The sequence below is a fragment of the Octopus bimaculoides genome, chromosome 6, assembly GCF_046866305.1.
Source record: "Octopus bimaculoides isolate indiv1 chromosome 6, ASM4686630v1, whole genome shotgun sequence".
Lineage (NCBI taxonomy): Eukaryota > Metazoa > Mollusca > Cephalopoda > Octopoda > Octopodidae > Octopus > Octopus bimaculoides.
The window spans coordinates 84,944,554-84,969,471 of record NC_142933.1 but is presented as its reverse complement, the minus strand read 5'-3'; the positions used below and the strand labels follow the sequence as shown (position 1 = coordinate 84,969,471).

General features: G+C 38.8%; 1 protein-coding gene across 4 annotated transcripts in view; it reads right to left on the bottom strand.

The window, feature by feature from the left end:
• Positions 1 to 24,918, bottom strand: part of LOC106876414 (coiled-coil domain-containing protein 154) — an 80,438-nt gene that overhangs the window by 33,104 nt on the left and 22,416 nt on the right. For 3 of the 4 annotated variants that reach the window (XM_089354171.1, XM_089354170.1, XM_089354172.1), the window contains exon 2: positions 1,848 to 2,348. In XM_089354171.1, coding sequence (XP_089210297.1) covers positions 1,848 to 2,348 — 501 coding nt within the window. Of the gene's footprint in view, positions 1 to 1,847; positions 2,349 to 18,634; positions 18,847 to 24,918 lie in introns of those variants that run through there. The other variant, XM_089354169.1, reaches the window with a different exon arrangement.

The window sequence follows — 24,918 nt, the reverse complement described above, 5'->3', positions numbered from 1 at the left end:
TGTCAGAGCCACCATTAACAAATTATTGAGTGATTTACGTGTAGACCTGAATACATACATTTCGTAATTACTTCTAACGATTTATTTGACAACGTTACTTTTACACAATTTACATACATACATACATACATACATATATGTGTGCGTGTATGTATGTATGTATATATATATATATATATATATATATATATATATATATATATATATGCATGTATGTGTATATGTATGTATACATGGTATATGCATGTATGTGTATATGTATGTATGTAAATGTACACACGCACACACATATATTACATTTATTGAACTTTTTTATCTATGCAAATTGGTCGTATGGATTCAAAAGGACTGGGACTTATCTGTGTGTTGATGGTACAAAGTGATTAAGACTCTTCCAATTGTAAAGATGGTTGATTGTTATGGAGTTTATTTGTTTGTGATTCATTTTTTATTTCATTTTATTTTATGGCCAAGCCAGAGGAAGAAAGGCAGCGTATATCACTTTTTAGGCTTTCAGAACAGGTGGTGATGGGATAGAAGGAAGTTATCCTTGAATCGGAAACCTGACTTCAATATTCAGAAGAGTGTACTCTACTAAAGGCATATAAAGACTAGGCGGTGGGTTACATCGAGATGACAGATTAAGTCCGCTACCTGATAACAGAAACTGTCCCTTCATTTGGCTTTCTCAAAATTTATGTCGGCCAAGTTTCACACACTCGGCTTTAGAACCCTAGGCTACGAGATCGTACCCAGAACCATAACCGGAACTGTGAAGTTGCAAAGCGAACTTCTTAAACACACCAACAAGCTTCAGGGAGATCAAAATTCTGAACTACATGCTAACACGGCATCTACTCTACGATTATTCATAGTTTTGAAGTGTAACTATCCATGGTACCTATTTAAAGTTTGATGGACTCTGTTGAAAAATATTTAGCGCATTATTTTCCATCGTCATCCGACCCATTTTCCCAAGTAAACATGATAATGTATGATCTAAAATAAATGATTAGCATAGAAACTAAGCTTCGTTCAAACTATAAATTACTTAATACATTTTTTGAAGACCAGGAACCTACAATCAATACTTGCTCTAAATTAAAGAATCTAGAATACATTTTATGACGTCACCTCGTCAGCAATTGGATTGACCCGTACAACTCTGATTCATAAGCTTTTAAAACCATCCCCACTTATTGACCTAATGTAGAAGTAATATCCCTGTGACAGACATTCACAATAAATTATTTTATTATCTAACATGTTGCTACCTTGCCACAACGGTCTCAGAATTTCTGAACAACTATGGACTATTACGTCTTAACCCAAACCTCAACACACCTTTTCTCATTGGTGTTAATATTTTAAAACTGAATTCAACCGTGGACTCATTGCAATAAACCTTAGTCTTTTCCACTAAGCCTAGAGTTAATCAAAGTCCAAATACGTTAGTTTACTTGCTCACGTTCTTGTGAAAATAGATATTACGACTATTCTCCGTTCAAATAATTGACAAAATTGCAATTATAAATGGTCCACTTTATTATCAAAAATTTCCCCAAATAATTTTTTCATCTAAGTCCGTTAGTGTATCTAAATATGCTTGAAATAAACTAAAATGTTGATAGGATAAAACAACCCGTTGAAACACCTGGAGTTATAGACACTAACAGAAGTAACTTGGAAATAATAGTTGTTTACGATGGCTAATGTTGTATTTGAAATGTGTTCATATTTATAAATACCAACATCACTTATTCATACACATATAAATATCCTAACACACACTGAAACACGCTTCCAAACACACTACCACAACACTTAGATATGTGAATATTTCTTACTTTGTCATATGCATATCTTTTTTACCAAATAAATCCTGCTGACTTCCTTTGGTAATTTGCTCTAAATTTTGGGCTTGATTTTTCAACATGTTGAGAGCAATTTCATCTTGTTGAATTTTTTGTTCCAGTCTTTGAATTCTTGAACTCAGATGCATTAAGCTGTCTATGTTTTTTCTCACAAGAGCATCTATCTGCTGCCGGGATAATGCCTGTTCGTGAATCACTTCTTCACTCCTCCGAACTGAAGATTTCAAGTCATTTTGAAGGCGGACCATTTCCTCGAGCAGAGCCCGGCAAGATTTCTCAGAAATATTAAGCCGGGCTTCCATACTACGAAAACGTTCGTTTGAGCCGTGTGTTTCCATCTCGTTAGATGTGGACTGGAACGGAGACGCACCAGCGTTGCCAGCATAAGGTATCAACTGATTGGTTGGGTTGCTGCTTGACGGTCCATTGATATCAGGTAACTGGGAGTATTTCGAAGGGAACTGGCTTGAAGGTCTGCAGAGAAAAAAAAAAACAAAATTAAAATATAGACTTTATGTATGTTTGTATGTATACATGGGCATAACTTAGTACTTAGGAACATTTGATTACATCGTCTGTCTCCTCGTCGCCATGTTGGTGGATAAGTAAATTTTAAATGTTTCAAACGATCTTAATTTTTTTTAGACATAACAATTTTCAAAGCTGACAAAAATAATGCCTCCCCACCCGCATGAGCAACACTGCTATAATATATCGTAGACGTAAGGCGGTGAGCTGGCAGAAACGTTAGCACGTCGGGCGAAATGCTTAGCGGTATTTCGTTTGTCTTTACGTTCTGAGTTCAATTCCGCCGAGGTCGACTTTACCTTTCGTCCTTTCGAGGTCGCTAAATTAGGTACCAGTTGCATACTGAGATCGATCTAATTGACTACCCCCCACCCTCCCCAAAAATTTCGGGCCTTGTGCCTAGAGTAGGAAAGAATATATCTTAGACGTGAATAAAATTGTAATTGAAGATTAAGAAACGAACCAAGTTGTAGGGAGCATTTTTGGCTGGGAAGTGGAAGCAGTTGCAAGTCTGCCAAAATCCGTAAAGATGCATCTATTGAGAAGCATAACGAATCTTTAATTTTAAAAATTCACATTAGATTACTGGTCGGAAGGTTTGAAGGGTTAAACAGCGTTTTTCGTGTTGGTTTCGGAGATGACTTGAAACGTTTTAAAACTTGTTCAACACTATGGCGAAGTTACAGAATTATATGGACGCAAACCTTATTTTACCTTCTCATTAATAAAGAGGGGATGAAATTTACTGAATGTTTCGGGATAGTTTGGTTCGCTAGCAAGAACAACTGTGCCAATAAGTTACTTATTTCTTCTCATTAAGCCGAAAGCCAGCGAAGGAGATGATTTTTAAAAAGTGAAATTTTTTTTGGGGGGGGGGGGGAGGTTGGACCAGTGTTATTTCTAGTATGTCGAGAGATTACATTGAAGTCGTCCTTATTTCTTATGCTGGTCCAACGAGCATCCACGCAGTAGATATTGTTATTCAGATAGCCAAGGGAGGGATTGATTTCAAAATCGAAATTTTAAAAATCAGTTTTCATAAATTTAGTTATTCTAATCATGTCGCGCGGCCACATTGAGGCCTCCCTCATTTCGTCTGCTGCTTTGACAAGCATCCATTCATGCAGAAATAAGCGCTCGAGTTTAAGATTATTTTGAAATAGCGTAACTTTTTGTCTGTTTTATTTATTAAAAACGGAGTGTGCAATGGACTGACAAAATCAGTAGAGGGGCGAAAGAAATTATTTATCGCACTTAGTAGCGTCGCGTCTGTTCTGAGTTCAATTTTTTTTTCTTTTATCATTCATGATCGATAAAGCAAAGTATCAATAAATTAGAAGGAACGATATAATCGATTATATCTTTTTTTTCTTTTCGCCCTTTCAAAGCCTAGCCAGGCTCATGGGCCCTGTTTCTCGGTTTCTATGGCGTATGTGTTCCCCCCAGCTGGACGGGACGCCAGTCCATCGCAGCGTTACTCAAGAAACAGGAAGAAAGAGTGAGAGAAAGTTGGGTCGAAAGATTACAACAGGGGTCGCCACCGGTCTGGGAATCGAAACAGCGATCCTCCAACCGCGAGTTCGCTGCCCTAACCACTGGGCCATTGCGCTCCCACAATCGATTATATCTTTCAATTGTAATTAATAGTAATTTCTAATTTAAACATAAGGTTTCGAATTGGAGGAGAGGTATAGTCAAAGTCTATTAAACCTATTACTTAACTGGTGTTTTTTTTTCTTACCTCGGAAGAATGAAAGACAGTCACCTTGGCAGGAGTAGAACTAGCGGTGTTGAGATAAGCACCTAAATAGCTCCTGCATTTACAAATCGTGATTAAAAAGAGAATCTGAATTAATATAGTATTTACTTCAATCATTCATAGATATTAAACTTTGTAAAGAAAATATTCGATATATTTCAATCGATATGGATAATTTAGCTAAACTTCAATCGAATTTTTTTGTTTCATTTTGCAAGTCATAACACGCTGTATTAAGTACTCCACTTTATTCGTGTACAATATGTTATAAACATTTTACAGGATCCGTAAAATGTGTGCTCAAAGAAAATATGAATAAAACCAATGCTTTCCACAAATATGTGCCTGCGGAAAGCAACCATACTCTGGGATACGCCAATACACACAGATAGAGAAATTAAGGCCAATAGGCCAGATATAGTGGTCAAAGATCATGAAGAAAAAAAATGCTTTCTAACTGATGTATCAATACCAACAGATGACAATGTTTCTCTAAAAGAAACGGAGAAACTTTCAAAATACAAAGACCTGGAAATAGAGGTAACTCGAATGTGGAGCCTAAAAACAGAAATAATTCCTATCACAGTAGGCGCATTAGGTATGATAGAAAAACATTCAGACAAATACATAACACAAACACCAGGACTTACAAGTATATATAAGACGCAGAAAATAGCACTATTAGGTATTGCACACATCCTACATAAAGCACTTTCAATACAGTGAAAGTAAGAGCATCACAACAAACCACAGCACATGATAAAAATAAGACTACTGAATAATAATAATAATAATAATAATAATAATAATAATAATAATAATAATAATAATAATAATAATAATGATCACATTGCACTCCTCTGGAACTTCACCATTCAAACTGACAGAAAGATAGACGCAAATAGGCCAGACATCATACTGAAAGACTTCAGACAAAAATCATGCCTCCTCATTGATATGACTGTCCCAATCTATATAAACGTATCTGTCAAGACCTACCAAAAACTGAGCAAATATAAAGATCTTGAAATAGAAATTAGCAAAATGTGGAATCTGAAGACGAAAACAATACCTATTGTCATAGGTGCCCTGGGAATGACAGCGAAACGGGCTGATTACTACCTAGATCAGATTCCAGGAAACCCCAAAATGGCTGAAGTTCAAAAGATAGTGCTCATGGGAACTGCCCATATCCTACGTAAAATACTGTCTATGTGATCTCAAATTTTAAAGCAAACACATAATTTTCTTATGGTTTCTTAAACATTCACTTGAACAAAACTGTACAAATCCAAATATATGGTACTCTAGGCATAACACCTACATGAACTTCTAACTTGTTGTCTCTTGAGGTCTCTGGGTGAGACTTGGATCCAACTTGTACAAATGCAAAACAAAAGTCAAACATAAAATAATAATAATAATAATAATAATGTGGCAAGAGCGATCTGTTGGGGACTATGTGGTAAGAATGATCCATTAATCAAAAGACGACATGACAATGTGGCATGAATGATCCAATGGCAGCTCTGTGGAAATCACGGCCTACAAAGAGCAAAGATGTAGTATGAGTAAATCCTAGACAGAGTCACTGAGAATGAGAATTGCAAAATCCTGTGGGATGCAGTGATTCAGTGCGATCACCTGACCAGACATCTGAAGCCGGATGTTGTTGTGCCGAATAAAAGAGAAAAAAAAAACATGCATGATAATCGACATAGCATGTCCAGGTGAGAACAGGATCATGAGAAAGAAGAAAAATAAACAACTAATACGATCTGAAGTGAGAAATATGAAGATTGTGGCCAATGAGAAGAGTAGAGGTGATACCAATAGTAATTAGTGCACACGGAAGTATCAGCGTTCAACTACCAACATGGCTGAAAAAGATTGATACAAGTGTGAAGGCAAACTACCTACAAAAATCAACATTGCTTGGAACTGCAAGAATCCTTCGCATGGTTCTTGAAGCATGACCAGTAAACAAGTGTCACCCCAGTCTGCTGGCCGTAGTCAGCTGACACTTACCATCAGAACCAGCGAGTTTTCATCACACGATAGTAATAATACTTTCTACTTTAGGCACAAGGCCTGATATTTTGGTGGAGGGGATAATGATAATAATAATAATAAATTCAAATTACGACAAACGTAAATAAACAAACGAAGTTTGCTTTTAGAAGCGTTGAGATGTCTTAGAAAGTTAAAGAAGTGATTTTAAATTCTCAATCGCAGAATAATGCTAATAATATAGCCTGAACAGGATAAACTACCCCTATTTTGCAGGGAAAATAATAATAATAATAATAATAATAATAATAATAATAATAATAATAATAATAATAATAATAATAATAATATCGGAAATAAAGACATCGCATGGAGCCAAAAAATAGCTGACAAAGGGTTGGACTATACCCGAGTAAGTAATACTCATTGAAATTTATTTCTATTTTTCCAAATATAATGATGTATTTTAACTTGATACCTCCACTACCCGAACAGCGATCGTAAACACACGTGTTACATCAAAATACAGACCATCTCCAAACCCAAACACCATGTACAAAAAATAGCTGACAAAGAGTTGGACTATATCCGAGTAAGTAATACCCATTGAAATTTATTCCTATTTTTCCAAATATAATGATGTATTTTAACTTGATACCTCCACTACCCGAACAGCGATCGTAAACACACGTGTTACATCAAAATACAGACCATCTCCAAACCCAAACACCATGTACAAAAAATAGCTGACAAAGGGCTGGACTATATCCGAGTAAGTAATACCCATTGAAATTTATTCCTATTTTTCCAAATATAATGATGTATTTTAACTTGATACCTCCACTACCCGAACAGCGATCGTAAACACACGTGTTACATCAAAATACAGACCATCTCCAAACCCAAACACCATGTACAAAAAATAGCTGACAAAGGGCTGGACTATATCCGAGTAAGTAATACTCATTGAAATTTATCTCTATTTTTCCAAATATAATGATGTATTTTAACTTGATACCTCCACTACGCGCACAGCGATCGTAACCACACGTGTTACATCAAAATACAGACCATCTCCAAACCCAAACACCATGTACAAAAAAATAGCTGACAAAGGGCTGGACTATATCCGAGTAAGTAATACTCATTGAAATTTATCTCTATTTTTCCAAATATAATGATGTATTTTAACTTGATACCTCCACTACGCGCACAGCGATCGTAAACACACGTGTTACATCAAAATCAGACCATCTTCGAACCCCCAAACACCATGTACAAAAAAATTACAAACAGATTAAATAACACCGGTATTATTCCACCCAAGAATAACAACCGAGAAGTACGTACTGTAAGCTTGTTACGAAAAAAGTACGAAGATATGAACGTGCAAAACAATCTGACAACAGAAATAAACGAACCGGTACCCTACGAAAACGATGACCGTCAAAATAAAGGGCCGGACGTTGTTCCTCATGTCCCGCAAACAAAACCAAAACGGCATAAATGGACACGTGAGGAACACATTTCGATCCTACACGCCTATTTCACAGCAGTGCTCTACCCAAAAAACGAAAACGCAACAACACATACAACAAATATATATTACATACAGAAAATTGCACTACTGGGTACTGCACACATTCTACGCAAAACACTTTCAATACAGTAAACATAAGAGCACCACAGCAAACCACAGCACATACCCAAGACGCACAGAGCTGCGCTCGGTAGTGAAGTGAAAGCACGTTATAAAAATAAAACTACTGTATAATAATAATAATAATAATAATAATTTCTTTTATTTGCTACCAGTGTGAAGGATGAGGAGGACATTCCAAAGACAGATATAAAGTGTTAGGGTTTACATAAATTAAAATGATAATAATTTAGAAGAAAATATATATAAAAAAATTCTAACGGTATATTATGGTTTTAGTTATCTTAATTTCTGATAAGGTACTAATGATAATAATAATAATAATAATTAATAACTATAACTATTTCATAGCTTTCGATATAAATATATTAAATACAATGCTTATATAGATTATGTACCATAATCGATAATATATAACGATTGTGTCCTGTTACCAAGGGAACATAATATAAACAAACACGAACGACAATGAAAGTTGTCTACATATCTATATTGTCTCTTTGTCTCGTTCTATCCCCCCCCCCCTCTCTCTCGATATATATATATATATATATTGATAACTATCAAGGCTCTTAATCTATATAGAGTTATGTATATGTCTGCTGTGTGTGTGTGTGTGTGTGTGTGTGTGTGTGTGTGTGTGTGTGTGTGTGTGTGTGTGTGTGTGTGTGTGTATGCCCAGCATTGCCACACCCTTAAGGCTGAAACGTATAAAATAATAGAATATATATGCTTTAAAACAGTTTGATTCGGTTCGATGCCACTTCAAGTTTCGCAGTCCCCTAACGGGACCCGACTCCTTCAGGTTTTGGATTGTCGGATTCGGATTGCCGGATACGGCTTCGTTGGAGTTTAATCGTATAAAGATTTGTTATGACATGAAACGTGAGTCTCAGGCAAGTAGTTAATTATAACTGTTGTGTGTATACATGCACACATATATATGTACACAAGCAGTAGCTTTAGGACTTGGAGTTTCGTGCACTGAGATTTTTTCTCCTGTTTGCGATATCAAAACTTTATGTATATGCGTGTGAGTATGTGTATGCGTGTGTGAAGGTAAATGCGTGCATCCGTGTATCTAGCATCTTCATCGTCGTCGTCATCATCATGCATCATCATCATAATCATCATTGCCATCATCGTCATCATCGTCATCATAATCATCATTACCATCACCACCACCACTAGCGCCGCCACTGCTGCCGCTACTGCCGCCGCCACTGCCGCCGCCACCGCCTCCGCCGCCACCGCCGCCGCCTCCGCCGTCGCCTCCGCCGCCGGATATCACGCAGAACGAAGCTCCTTACCCATTTCGTGATTTTCAACGAACTTCAGCTTTCAATCGTTTGTTATTTCAAGACATTTGGCCAGTCCAATTGTGGTTGTTTTGTAAGAGATTTCAAATTGGGTCACATCTCGACCTCATTGGGGTTTGAGAAGGTAAAGACGATACACGTCTGCTTTCGGTGGTGCATCTTATTACAATCCATCAGTTTGCGCATTTTTCGGTCAATTTTCTTCACTTCATTGATATTCCAGTTCAATACATCGTAGCTGCAAGTAATAAATTGAACTGCTAAAGAATTTATGGCTACCACTTTGTTACATGCATTTAGCTCAGATTTCAGGACTGCTCAAACTCTCCTGTAACATTCCTTCTTGAACTTCTCTTTCGTGCTTGCATGCTGAATGCCAGAGCCTTCCTTTATTCCTAGGTATATTTAGGTTTGTTCTAGCTCATGTCCTATTAATAACTGAATTTGTGGCCTTTCCGGAAGGTAGTCTTGGCACATTCATCAAAACCAAATTCCATCCCGATGTCGTCACTGAATGCTTTCATAATACGTAATAGGTCTTCAAGCTCATTATTGTCTTTGCTATATACTTTTATGTCATCCATATAAAATAGATGGCTTATTTTCTTATTGTCAGTTTTATATCCATGCCCTGTTCTAAGTTGGAGTTTTAGGCAGCAAATCAATCTGTGCACTACTTGTATGTACCTATTATTTCAGGTCATCAGACGTAATATTACCTGAATTCTTTGTCTGTCTGTCTGTCTGTCTGTCTGTCTGTCTGTCTGTCTGTCTGTATGTATGTATGTATGTCATTATTCAGATTATTTCAAGATTTCTTGCCAATAGAGAAAGAGCCGGTTTGTGACCTAGATCCAAAGCTCCTTCATTTGAATTTCAACGTCAACAACAGGGTATTTATGTATGTATGTATGTATGTATGCCAGTTTTATGCTAAAACCAAAGACTCACTACTACATGTGCATCAAGTGGTTCACTCATAGATTTACATGTAAAAAAAAGAGAACACTACAAATAACAAAGCCGGCAACAACTGGAGAAACTCAACCATCCCACCAAACTGAGCAGTGTTTACTCAGCACTGCATCTCTCTTGCAATACCATTATCCATACCGCGAAGGATTCCTTCAGCTGATCCTCCTTGTCTCATGCCAAAAGAAATTTCCATCAACTTTACAATATCTTCGTCACTTCTGCTTTTCAACAAGGATGGTTTTGTGAGCAGTACTGCCACAGAGTAAATCTCCATATCCGCTACCCGTTTTGTATTCAAATCCACACTAAAAACACTAGGTTAGCCCCTCTCCCAGTCTATCTCTTCTGCACCATTAGACTCATCACCTTGTACACATATCTATTTTTCCAGTTTCCAAAGACGCATATTAACTGAGGAGGGGGATTCCTTTTCTGTATTATGATTCACTCACACAGATATAAATAGAACTCAATTGAAATTTAACTTCACAATATTTTCTATAACACAGAACAAATCTCGTTCGGCTTGTCTGAATGACAAATAGGTTCTAGACGAACGAATCAGAAAATTGCTTTATATTTTTGCTTCAAAGCTATTTTAATAACACTTCTTCATGCAACACAAATTATTCAGTTGATGGGCGAAGCAAGATGAATGTGCACGGATATTTTTAAAACACCTCTCTTTTTATTAATATTACATATACGAAAGGCGGCGAGCTAGCTGAGTCGTTAGAACGCCGGGCAAATATGCCTGGTGGCATTTCGTCCGCCTTTCCGTTTTGAGTTCAAATTCCCAGGAGATCGACTTTCCCTTTTATTCTTCGTGGTCGATAAAAATAAATACCAGTTGAGCACGGGAGTAAATGTAATGGACTAACCCCCTCTCGCGAAACTGCTGGCCTTATGCCTAGATTTGAAACCAATATTACATATACGCGGGGTTGCTGAAAAGTTCCTGGTTCCGGGAAAAAGAAAATATAGGATGATCAGTTAATTGTGATTTTTATTCAAACTATTACCCTCTCAGATTTACACGCATATTGCAGTGGTCCTTCAGTTTTTTCTAAGCTTTGTAAAAGTAGTCGGAAGTTTGGGCTTCCAACCAGACCTTTCACGGTATCCTTAAAGCCAGGAACTTTTCAGCACCCCCTCGTAGATCCATTCTATCTATCTATCTATCTATCTATCTATCTATCTATCTATCTATCTATGCGTATGAATTTGTGTATGGGTGCACACACACATACACACACACACACATCGTTATCTAAACCTTGAGTGTACACCTGGTAGTATGCCAATTAGAGCACTTTCACTGTCTATGGCTACCTGGTGTTATCCATAATATTGATATAAATGCCATTGGATCTACCTCAAGAATTCCTCTGAATTCCTCTGTGTCCATCAAGTATATAAACAGATGAAAGAAACAAAAAGTGGAATTCACGAGATTCTTTATAAATCACCGCCTTGAATTCAAATGAAAATGGGCGGAATATATCGAGAAACACCCAATTTTCTGGATATATTCCTCCCATTTTCACTCACTTTTACACAAGGTTTTTTTGATTTTATTATCGAGTATTCATATATTTCACCGTTAAGTTTCACCCCGCCTCTTACTAATTTCGAAACTACACCGTTATGTTTTTGAAAATCAATCACCCAATCATATTTAATTGCTTATTCGTTGACTATATTTACGTGTGTACGATTTCAAGTAATGCAACATTAATCTAATCTTAGTTGTTTGACAACTTTTAAATGTCAATATGTGGCGAAACTAGTTAGATTTGAAACATTAAACAGGTATTATAAATGAGGAGAGTTGTTTTTGTGGTTGCATGATGAGGGTATCCGGTTTTAGACGCTCTCTTCTTTAGTAGTACTTGACAAAATACGTCCTTCTAAAGCCTTCTTATGGGGAGATCAAATAATCTCCTTCACTTAAAAATGCTGGAGAAAGTTTCAAAACAACCGCCATATTGGTTACCGTCAAACATTTTCTATGCGTAGTGTCCACCATTATTGCAGCTTTTATATAGCATACATACGTAACCGCCTGCTCACTTGAGAACATTGAAGATAGAGAAAAAAGGCTTAAATCATCCTACTCAAGTTATCCTAAAGTTATCCTACTTGAGGTTTCTCTTTTGTCTTTCTATGGCAGCTGGTATTGATTACATTCCCAAGTATATCAATTCTCTCGACTTATTGTTTGCGAGTCTACGAAGGTGTCTCCACGAGTTCGCTTGACCTGCTAGAAATAACCATATACAAACGATCAACGGAACAGCCTGCGCGTGAAATTAACGTGCAAGTGGCTGAGCACTCCGCAGACACGTGTACCCTTAACGTAGTTCTCGGGGATATTCAGTGTGACACAGAGTGTGACAAGGCTGGCCCCTTTGAAATACAGGCACAATAGAAACAGGAAGTAAGAGTGAGAGAAAGTTGTGGTGGAGGAGTACAGCAGAGTTCGCCACCATCCCCTGCCGGAGCCTTGTGGAGCTTTTTAGGTGTTTTCGCTCAATAAACACTGACAACGCCCGGTCTGGGAATCGAAACCGCGATCCTATGACCGCGAGTTCGCTGCCCTAACCACTGGGCCATTGCGCCTCCTGTAGAGGAAATACCGAGGACCTAACCTGCACGAGTCTCCCAGGAATAGTGGGCAGAGAAATGCATGGTTTTAGATAAACTTTTGCTGATGTAGTTTTAAAAGTTGACTGTTATCTTTGAGCGTTTATTGTCTTTTATGTTATCAGTTCAATTCTTTCTTAGGAAAGACTAACACAGGACTAAAACAGGAAGTTTTCAGCAGCTGTTGGACGGGAGAACTTTTTTGATATCAATGTTGCTCTTGCAGAGATACCCGTGTTGCATAATTCTTTACGATTACGAAGAGGTAATATATAAGTGTATCTCTCTGAAGTACGCCTGAAGACGTCGCAAATTCTTTGCACGCTTACATATCTTTGCACATACGCTCTCTCTCTCTCTCTCTCTCTCTCTCTCTCTCTCTCTCTCTCTCTCTCTCTCTCTCTCTCTCTCTCTCTCTCTCACACACACACACACACACAAAATACACTATGTAGGTCACATTTAAAAATGATTATCGGAACGATAATTTAGTCTCCACCAATATGCAAAAATCGTTGTAACATCTTTCTCTCCCCCTTCTCTCTCTCTCGCTATCTCTCTCTCTCACTCATTCACTCACTCTTCCTCTTTCTCCTACCGCTCCTACATCGCCGGTTCCTGGTCCTTTGAATATATAATTACGTACCACCTCCTTCAAACCTTTCTTGTTTTACCATATTTTCTTCTTTTCACCGTTACTGTGCCTCACTCGCCTGACTTCTAACTATACAAGCTTCCTCATGTATTTCATCTCGGAACTAAAACGCCCTGGAGAACTTCTGCGTACATGAAAAATAAATCGAAACAACAGGAAACAAAGCAGAAACAATGAAAGAAAACAGGCTTAGAACCCGATTCAGATCTCAGGTTCAATCCAATGTCAGGCCACATTATATATAATTTTTTTTTTATTGTTCAGTCAACCAATTTGAAAATAGTATTCGACATATATGGTTGAGTGAACGTCATCGAGAAATGCATTCGGTTGTAAAACATGTTTGATCTGACTATGCGCTGTGCAACGATCCCTGCAGAAAGATGGAGACTATACTAAAATGTAGTGAGAGTAATTGAATATGCGAATATAGTACATCTGTCTGCGTTCACTCTTCCATCTAGTCGCCCTTCCATCAATCAATCCATTTGCACATAAATATATGCATACATATACATGTACAAACGTACACATACATGCATACATAAAACATACATACATACATACATACATACATACATACATACATACATACATATATACATACAGGTAGATAGGATGATTAATTGGTGCGTTGATTGATAGGAAGCTATAGAGATGAATAAGCAAATATATAGATATATAGTTAGATCGATCGATTAGTAGAAATTCTTAAAACATATCAATTATGGCAAGAATATAAATATATTCATTTATATGATATAACCTTCCGTGTTCAACAACTTATATTTGTGTACTATACAATTACTGAAAATACATCACAATTATAGGCTAGACAGAAGGCAATTAAGTAATTCCTTACCATAGCACAGAATGCATCGATAAAAAGGTATTTCATTTTTGTTCAGTAATCCACAACTCTAATAGTATGCAAAGATGGGTGGAGACTTAAGCGTTACACGATAAAAATGGACGAATAGCTTTTCAGGCGCTGCTACAATTACTTTATCAAGCGTCTTTATTGTGACTTAAACATGGTACAGTCAGTATGTAGTTCGTTCAACATCCATAAGATTTCGTAATGCGTTTCTCAAATCGCAACACATCAGGTTCACCAAATATACAAACGAGCAATGCCATGCTAATGAACCAGCTGTTCTTCAACTGTTGATTCATGTCATTGCTCGTTTGTATATTTGGTAAACCTGATGAGTTGAGAGTTAGTAACGTATTACAAAATCTTATGGATGTTGTGCATGCTACATACCTGACTGTACCAGGTTCACGTCACGCTTGTAGCAGTGCTAGATAATGCATTCGTCTGATTTTATCACACACACACACACACACACACACACACACACATGCACACGTATGCACATATATATAAATATATATGTATGTGTATATGTGTGTGTACATACACACATACATTTTATCATTTAGTTGTTATAGTGATTGTACTGCGACCATCCTGGGGCCCCACTTTGAAGAGTTTGGTCAAACAAAGCTACTGGTCTCTTTTGCTGAACCACTAAATTACACAAAGACATGCACACGTGCACACACACACACACACACACACACACACATGTATATATACGATAGGCTTCTTTCAGTTTCCATCTTATATATTTGCTCACGAAGCATTGGCTGGTCCCGAGCTATAGTAGAAGACATTCGCCCAGAGGCTTTAAATGAGATCTCCAGAGGCTCGACTTCACCTTGGAGGATGCAGAGAGATTGGCACAGGACCTCCAGTGATGGGGACTACTGATAGACCTGGTCGGCGGCACGCAAGATGAGGCCTCTGGGACCACCAACCAGGGATGACCCCAGCCCCATCAAGCATGAGCATGAAGCAAGCAATAGTATTGTCAGTTTTTATAACTAAACATAAAAAATAAACATGGATAGGCGCAGTGTGGCTGTGTGGTAAGAAGCTTGCTTCCAACCACATGGTTCCGGGTTCAGTTCCACTGCGTGACTCCTTGAGCAAGCGACTTCTATAGCCTCGGGGCGGTCAAAGCCTTGTGAGTCGATACCCCCAGATAGAAAATCTAAGAAGTCAGTTAGTGTCAACATGGTTAATGATAACAAATAACATAAAAAAAAAAGAAAAAATAATCAGAAGTAATTGTATCGCGAGGAAAAGATGCCATTTGCTTAATGACTAATATTCTAATTTCAAAAAGTATGGGAGACAATCCCTGAAATATTTCGGTCTTATTAGAACTCCACAACGGAGCATAGGCATCACCATACTTTCTTAAGCAGTGATGATGGAATCACGAAGCAGATGTATGCTGTTGTAATACGAATTGATTAAGAAATGCTCAACGTTTCAGAAATAGTTTGATATAAGCCCTAATGTATCCTGCTCTTTTCATTTTCCTCCTAGTGAAATGGAAGACAGCATCGCCCATATTGATAGGGAAGGTTTTTCGGTAGTACTACTCTGTCATTGGTAAGCTAATTCAAGCTAACTCTAGCATATATGTATATATATATATATATATATATATATATATATATATATATATATATGTGTGTGTGTGTGTGTGTGTGTGTGTGTGTGTGTGTGTGTGTGTGTGTGTGTGTGTGTGTCTGTGTATATATATATACACATATATATACACACACACACACACATATATATATATATATATATATATATATATATATATATATACACACACACATATATATTCATTCATTATATATATATATATATATATATATATATATATATATATATATATATAGTGAATTTATAAATTGTTTTTAATAAGTCCTTTGATAAAACTAATCATAATATTCTATTGATAAATTAACCCATCACTGGTGTTTGTGATAAATTGTTCAAGTGAATAAAATGTTTTCTTGACAATACACTCCAACATCCATCTATTCATAAAGCATTCACAATTTATTTGTTCTCTACAACATAACAAACGTTACGCTATTTGCACAATGTGAAGATAAAACCTACTTGGAAATGGATGGGTGGCGTTTGATCATATAATAATAAATGATATATATATATATATATATATATATATATATATATATATATATATATATATATATATATATGCATATATGGGTATAAAACTTCAAAAAACGTGAACAAAATGAGAAACGAGAACATAGAAAACAAAAAGATAGAAAACGAACTTTTTTTTCGAACAACGAAAGAAACAAAAAGAGAAACGAGACAGGCAACATAAAGAACATTCCCTTCATCAGTTGTCTCCTGTTTTATCTACTCCGCGTTTCGAAGGTCGACAAGACGCGACTTCGTTAAAACAGTCCTTCCTGCAAAGCAAATTAAATAAAATTTGGGATTTTTTGCGGAGGGTTAAAGTGATAACAAAAACAGGACAGTAAGAACAAAACTGTAAAAATAAACGGTAAGGGTTGTTAAGCCATAATGAGGTGAAGTGGTGAACGCTAGAAAAACGAGCTTTGAGAAGAAACAGGCAAAAGCACGTCTTGTCTTAAGGAAGTAAGTGGAAAAAAGATAGATAGCCGTTGGTCTCGAAAAAGACCTTAGGAATGAGAACCCAGGTTCGAAATTTCCCCCAAGACACCTGAAGAAGGCTGGAGGGTATATCAGCCGAAACGTTGTGTTAACAACAAACAAGATGAGGACACATATCCGTCGAATGTAAATAATGTAAATTATGTACATAATTCCTCATCTTTTAGATATAGAACTGTATTATCCTGAAAGTTTCATCTGAATCCATCCAGCGGTTCTTGAAACATCTTGTCCACGAACAAACAAACAAACACGACTAAAAACAATACCTCCGCCATCGCTAAGGCGGAAGTAATAAAGAAGTTAAGTCGCCGGGATACATTTCCTTTTCTTTTGTTATTTTTCTTTCTCTAGTAATAAATCTTTTGAGCGAACAATGTTAGGCCAAATTTACATTTAACTCACATTAATCAAATGCTGAAACAAACTCATGCATTACTTCTGGAAACGTAAGCTTAGGTGAAATGTTTTAGTAGACACCTAAAGCGACGTGCTGGCAAAGTCGTTAGCACGCCGGGCGAAACGCTTTGCGGTATTTCGTCTGCCACTGCGTTCTGAGTTCAAATTCCGCCGAGGTCGACTTTGCCTTTCATCCTTTCGGGGTCGATAAATTAAGTTCCAGTTACGCACTGGGGTCGATATAATCGACTTAATCCGTTTGTCTGTTCTTGTTTGTCCCCTCTGTGTGTAGCCCCTTGTGGGCAGTAAAGAAATAGGTATTTCGTCTGTCATCACGTTTTGAGTTCAAATTCTGCCGCGGTCGACTTTGCCTTTCATCCTTTCGGGGTCGATACCAGTTGCGTACTGGGTCAATCTAATTTCGAGCCTTGTGCCTAAAGTAGCAAAGAATCGCTAACACGCCGAGTAAGATGCTTTGCGTCATTTCGTCCATCTTTACGTCCTGAGTTCAAATACCGCCGAGGACGACTTTGCCTGTCGTCCTTTCGCGGTCAATAAAATAAGTACCCGTTGAGTGAGCATTGGGGGTCGATGTAATGGACTGACCCACTCCCCCGAAACTGCTGGCCTTGTTCCAAATTTGATACATATTTTATAGATCCTGTAATGATGAAAGGCAAAGTCGCCCTCTGCGGAATTTGAACTCAGAACGTAAAGACAGGCGAAATACCGCTAAGCATTTTGTCTGGTGTGCTAACGTTTCTGCCAGCTCGACGCTCTTTCCTTTCTAATAATCCTTTGTACTCTAGGCGTAAGGCCTTACTAATAGTAATTTGAAATTTTGGCACACAGCCAGCAATTTCAGAAAGGGTGGGGTAGTCGATTACATCGACCTCAGTATTTGACTGATATTTATTTTATAGACCACGAAAAGATCAAAGGAAAAGTCGAGCCCGGCGGAATTTGAGCCTAAAACGTAAAGACGGACGAAATGCCGTTAAGCATTTTGTTCCTGCTTGCCAGCTTGTCGCCCTTGCCGCCTGACTACTAATACAAGAAATTAGAATAATTAACAAAACCATTTAAATACTATTTAAATACAGGGTAACTATTTCCATTCAGTTCTACTTTGTGAATGTGTTTTATAAAAGCTAATATTTTACTTTGTAACTACAAACAAAATTCTCAAGCAGTTTTCGCCCGAAAAACTGAAAAAATGTGGTTAAACATTTCAAAGAGACAGTAACAGCCAGGTTGTTACTTACATAGAAGCCAGTTCCTGAAGGATACGTAAATCTCCAGTACCATCTCTGTGCCAGAAATAATTGGGGAACATCGTACCTCATCCTGTCCGCAAGACATCTGAGACACAATAAATAGTTGCGTGCGCTGTTGTCAATTGTATCCTATTGTACATCTGTTTGGTTGGAGTGTGTTGGAGTGTGAGTGTTATATGTATGTCTGTTGATGAATGTATGACTGTCTGTATGTGTGTATGCTGATGTAGGGAGGGTTGCTATGTACGTGTATGTGTGTGTGTGTGTGTGTGTGTGTGTGTGTGTGTGTGTGTGTGTGTGTGTGTGTATACTTTTGAATATATGGATATGTGATTGCGCCTATATGTACGTGAGTGATTCCGTGAGTGATTTTATGCGGTTGTGTATTTGGATATGTGTGTGTGTATGTGTCAATGGGCTTTAATAGATTGTTTCCGGATGTGTGATTGTGTATATAGGAATGTATATGCGTGCTTGTAATACGTACTTGCGTTGGTGTGTGTGTGTGTGTGTGTGTGTGTTTGTTGGTATGTGTTTCTGTGCGAGTCTACATATGCGTATGTGGGAATTGTGTGCGTGATTGTGTGTGTGCATGCGTGCATCTCGTTCGTTTGCAGCATTCGGGTAAAGTAAGCGAAATATGCAAGGATGAAGGGTGGAGGGAGACGGAGGAGTGGAAGTATGAGTGAGGGAAGAAGGAGGGGGATGTCTTATGGCTGGGTGAAGTAGTGGAATTAACATTCGTCATCACGACGACGACGACGACAACGACAATGATGACGTTGATGATGATGATGATGAGGATGATGATGATGGTGATGATGATGATGATGATGATGATGATACCTGGTGCTGTGACGGTAGCGGTTGTAATGGTGGTGTTGGTGGCGGTGGTTTTTTGGTGGCGGTGGTGGTGATGGTGGTGGTGGTGGTGGTGATGATGATGATGGCGGCGGCGATGGTGGTGGTGGTGGTGGTGGTGATGATGGTAGTGGTGGTGGTGGTGGTGGTGGTAGCGATGGTGGTAGGGATTGAGTTGACGGATGTATTGGTGGAAATGGTTGTAACGTAATGCTGGCGGCGGTGGTGCTGATGGTGGTGGTGGTGTAAGTGGTTATGAAGGCGACGACGACGATGACGATGATGATGGCTGAAGCTGTGGTGGCAGCGGCTACAGTGGTCGTGATAGTGATGATGGGGGTGGTAGCTGTGGAGGCGACAGAGGTGTTGGCGGCAGCAGCGGTCGTCGCGGCGGCAGCGGCGGTGGTGGTGATGGTAGTGGCTACGACGACGACGACGATGATGGTTATAATGGTGGTGTTAGTCGGTTTGTCTTTTCCTTTTGTTTTATTACTTTTTTCGTGTGTGAGTGTTCCTACTTGTTTGCTGTTGTTACTAGTGATGCTAAGGAGTCATTTGGTGGTGGTGGTGGTGTGAGGAGTTGCTGGCAGTGCTTGTGGGGAGTCGTGGTTGTCGTTGTTATTGTTGTTGTTGTTGTTGTTGTTGTTGTTGTGGTGGTGGTGGTGGTGGTGGTGGCGGCGGCGGCGGCGGTGGAGGCAGTAGTGTTCAGGAATTAATTTCATATCAGCCGATATACAATTAGTCTTCGATGTAACACTGATAAAGGTGTTTGATGTACGTTGGTAAGGTGAGCATGGGGAGAGAGAGAGGGAGAGAGAGATAGAAAGACACACACACACACACACACAGAGATAGAAAGACAGAGACAGAGAAGAGAGAGAGAGAGAGACAGAGAGGTAGATAGACGAACAAACGGAGAGAGACATAGAGGCTGAGAGAGAGAGAGAAAGGGAAGACAAAGCGGAAAGACGTAGTGGTGAACATCTGTTCTGCAAGGTCAATAGAATAAATATGTAAGGTGTATAATCAACCAAAACAACAATAAAACTTGAAGGCTGCGTTCCAGTATGTGGTAATCCAATGGCTGGAACCAGTGAGTGAAGCAAAGAGCATATGCACATATATACATATATATGTGTACGTACGTGCGTGCGTGCGTGTGTGTGTGTGTGTGTGTACATATATGTGTTTGTGTGTGTGTATGTGTTTGTGTGTACATGTATGTGTGTGTTTGTGGGTACATATGTGTGTGTATGTGTGTGTGTGTGTAGCTGTAAGAATGAAGTCGAGCCAAATAGTAATATCTTGAAATCATTCAATAGGTACATTTCAAGTCTGTGTAATATATATATATATATATGTGTGTGTGTGTGTGTGTGCCTATATACATACGTATATGTACATACATCTATACGTATATATATATATATATGCATATGTGGGCAAAAGACGCCACGAAATGTGTACAACAAAAAAGTACGAAACACGAGTACATGGAACATGAACTATTCTTTCGAACAACGAAAGACACAAATGGAAAACAAAACAAACAACATAAAGAACGACCCTTCATCAGCTGTTGGCTGTTTTTCTAGTCGCACCCGTCCTTTGGACGGTTTAAGTTGCTTTGGTTTTATTTTTTTCATTTTGTTCCAAGTGCCACCTGAAATAAATTTGAAGGAATCGATCTTCAGCGCTGTTGACAGAAAGAATAGAGCCTAAACGATGATAGGTTTGGCCCTGAATTTTGAACGTTGGCATAAAGGAGTCTTCATGAATGGGTTTGTGGCCGAAACTTGTCATCTGGAAGTCAGAGTTATAAGCACAATATTTCTGTATAAATTGCTGCGAACCAGGGTGTTGACCAAGGAGTAAAGAGAGGAAAGGCTGAGGAGTGATTTGCAGATCAGGCAAGCGAACCTTTCCGTTTGAGCAGCATAGGCCACTGGATTCTTCAACCCACTTGAGGGCCTTGCAAAATGGACATTTTACTGACATATCCCCTATAACAGTCTCTCAATGAGAGGCGTAATCCTCGGTAGGATCACAGTTGAGCACCTTTGATGCCCATCGACTACTCGATGGCTTCCAATAGTCATAGGTAAGAGCGTTCCGGTGAACATAAGACTGAAGTGAGACATGTGCACGTCATTGATAGTGAGATATGTGTACGTCATTGGATTTAAGTGGTAAAAGCTTATAGAACACTTTTGCCACTCTATTCATCACTTTAGTAGGTTCCAGTGACAAGCATTGCAAGATGACTGCAATGTGACAAGCATTGCAAGATACTGCTTTGACTGCAAGTCTGTTTCAGAGAATCTTCTCCCACAAGAGCTGCTTTCCCCACTGCTTTGTCAAAAATAATGAAAGCCACGTCTACCCTTGGGAAATCTATTTGATCCATTGATAGGTACTACCGTTCTGGGTCAGAACGGAGTTGGTAATTAAGGGGTGATTTCACGCTCTCCACAACTCCAGAACTTCTGAACTGGATCCTCACTACCGGACCCCGTTTAATGTCATATCATGGATATGTACACACACACACACACACACACACGTACATACACACACACACACACACACAGGCGCACAGACACACACAGACACACACAGACACACACACACACAAACACACGTACATACATACATACATACATACATACATACATACATACATAAGACATCAATCACATTATTGATAACTGCAAGAGAATGTCTTCCAGGTATTATCTTCCAATGAAGATGATGCCGGGGCCAAAACGGTCTGCAACAGGATAAAAAAAAAAAAGAAAACACCTAGAGACGAAGTTGACCATTGAAAAGGAGTTTGCAAATCCAGTACTGAAGATAGACTTTCAGATTCATACCTATTATTACATTTTATTTCTACTACATATATCTATTTCCACGCTTTTAATCTTTATTCCCATTCATCTATTGCACTATATTTCTCCACTCTTAATTTTCTTTTAATTTCTTTCTTTCTCTTCCTTCTCTTTCTCTAAATTGCCTTTGATCTATTAACGTTTTTTTTAAAAAAATAACTCGCTTCATCATATACGCGTTAATCACATTCAGTTAAAATGGCTTATTGATGTGTTTTGTTTCTCTTTTTTTTCCCCCGACGAGATGATTGCATTGTTTTACATCATTTTATTCCCTCCGGAATAATATCAATGTTTTCTTCGAAATATGTCGGAAGTATAAAGATTTGAATAACACTTGCGTTTAACTCCATTTCTTATTTATCTATGCGATACCAAAACATTTCACTAAACCCTGGAATTTCTACCTTTATAAGCAGGTTGTAACATCCTTGGCACTTATGTGAATTTTTGTTACCCTGGTAACTATTTATTTATTTTTTCCGTGTTATTTGTACACATTGAATAAATGCACACACACACACACACACACACACACACACACACACACACACATATATATATATATATATGCACAGGTGTGGCTGTGTGGTAAGAAGTTTGCTTTCCAGTCACATGATTCCAGGTTCAGTTTCACTGCTGGAATATTGGGCAAGTGTGTGTGCGTGCATGTGCGTGCGCGTGTGTGTATGTGTATGTGTGTGTGTCTTTGTGTCTGTGCTTGTCCCGCACCACCGCTTTACAACCGATGTTATTTTGATTATGTTCACATAAAGTAGCGGTCCGGCAAAAAACACCGATAGGCAATCAGGAAGAAAGAGTGAGAGAAAGTTGTAGTGAGAGAGTACAGCACGGTTTGCTACCATCCCCTGTCGGAGCCTCGTGGAGCTTTAGGTGTTTCCGCTCAATAAACACTCACAACGCCAGGTCTGAGAATCGAAACCGCGATCCTACACACACACACACACTCACTCACTCAGTTATAATGATATAATTAATTACTCTGCACAAGTCACGTACACATAACATTACTCACCGACATCTTTCATTCTCCCCACTCTTTTTTCTTTCGATTTCTCTCTCTCTCTCTGCTTCTTCTTTTTCATCAGTCTTTCTCTCTTTCTCTCTCTCTCTCTCTCTCTCTCTGTTCATTGTATCTCCTCCCTTTCTCTTACCTCCATCTTTACCGCTTCTCTTCCTCTGTCTTTCTTACCTTTTCTATGCCAACATCTTCCACTGCACCACATCACTCCCCCTTCTCTCTCAATTTCTTGCTCTCTTCCTCATCCTCTCTCCCACCGCTTCAGCTCCTCTACTACTCTTTACCCCTCTTTCTTCGTCTCTTACCTTTTCGCCTTATCATTCCTACCCCACAACATTATTTTCCTTCTGTTCTCTCTCTACCCCTCTCTCTCCATTCTCTCCACATATTTACCCACTCTCACCACGTCTCTCATTCTCTCTCTGTCTCTCTATCTCGCAGTCTCTTATTCTTTTTCCCCCTCTCTCTCCCTCTATACTCTTCTCTTTACATTTTCTCTCTTCCTCTCTACTCAGTACTGTTTCCGTGCAGTCTTGCAAATTCTCTCCTTCATTTTTTTCTCTCTAACTCTCTCTCTTAATTTCCTTCTCACTTCCATTTCTCACCTCTTCTATCTCTCTGTCTCTGTCCTTTGTTTGCTTTCTAAGCACTTTCCTCCTCCCCTCATCTCTCCTTCTCTCTCCCTCTCTCTCTCTCTCATTTCCTTGCTAACGTCCAGTGTTTAGCTCAATATATAAAACGGTGTTAATCGGGTGGGCAATAAATCTTTTCCTTTTTATTGACAGAGCTTTTACGAGAGACACTAAAAATTAAGACGTCAATACTGACACTCCGTCGCTTATAACGACGAGCAATCCAGTTGATCCGATCAACGGAACGGCCAGCTCGGGAGATTAACTCGCAAGAAGCCGAGCACTCCACAGACGCGTACCGTTAGCGTAGCTCTCAGGTAGATAGATTCAAGGTGACGCAGAGTGTGACATGGTCGGCCTTTTGAATTACAGATCATTTTTGCCAGCTGAGTGGATTGGAGCAACGTGAAATCAAGTGTCTTGCTCAAGGACACAACGCGCTGCTGGGAATCGAACTCACAATCTTACGATCGCGAGCTGAGTAGCCTAACCACTAAGCCACACGCTTTCACCAAAGCACCAATAGCTTTCTATTGAATTCAGAAGAGGAAAGAGCAATGTGGCATGCTTGATGCAACACGGTTTCTATCTCCGGCATGGGGCCCTGTCATGGATGCTGGCATGAAGTTCGCTTCGCAGCTTCGTTAACATCGTAGTTAACGGCTTGATCCCACTGTGCGCGGCACTTTGTGCACGCGTCCTCAACTATTGCCCCGGGTTAACCAATGCCTTAAGAGTAAAATTTGGTAGATGGGAAGTGTTGATAAATTTAACAATGCAACAGCTAAGAAATCGTGAGGTATTGTTCTTTTTAGGGCTGAGCCCAGCAGATAGTCACAAGGTTTC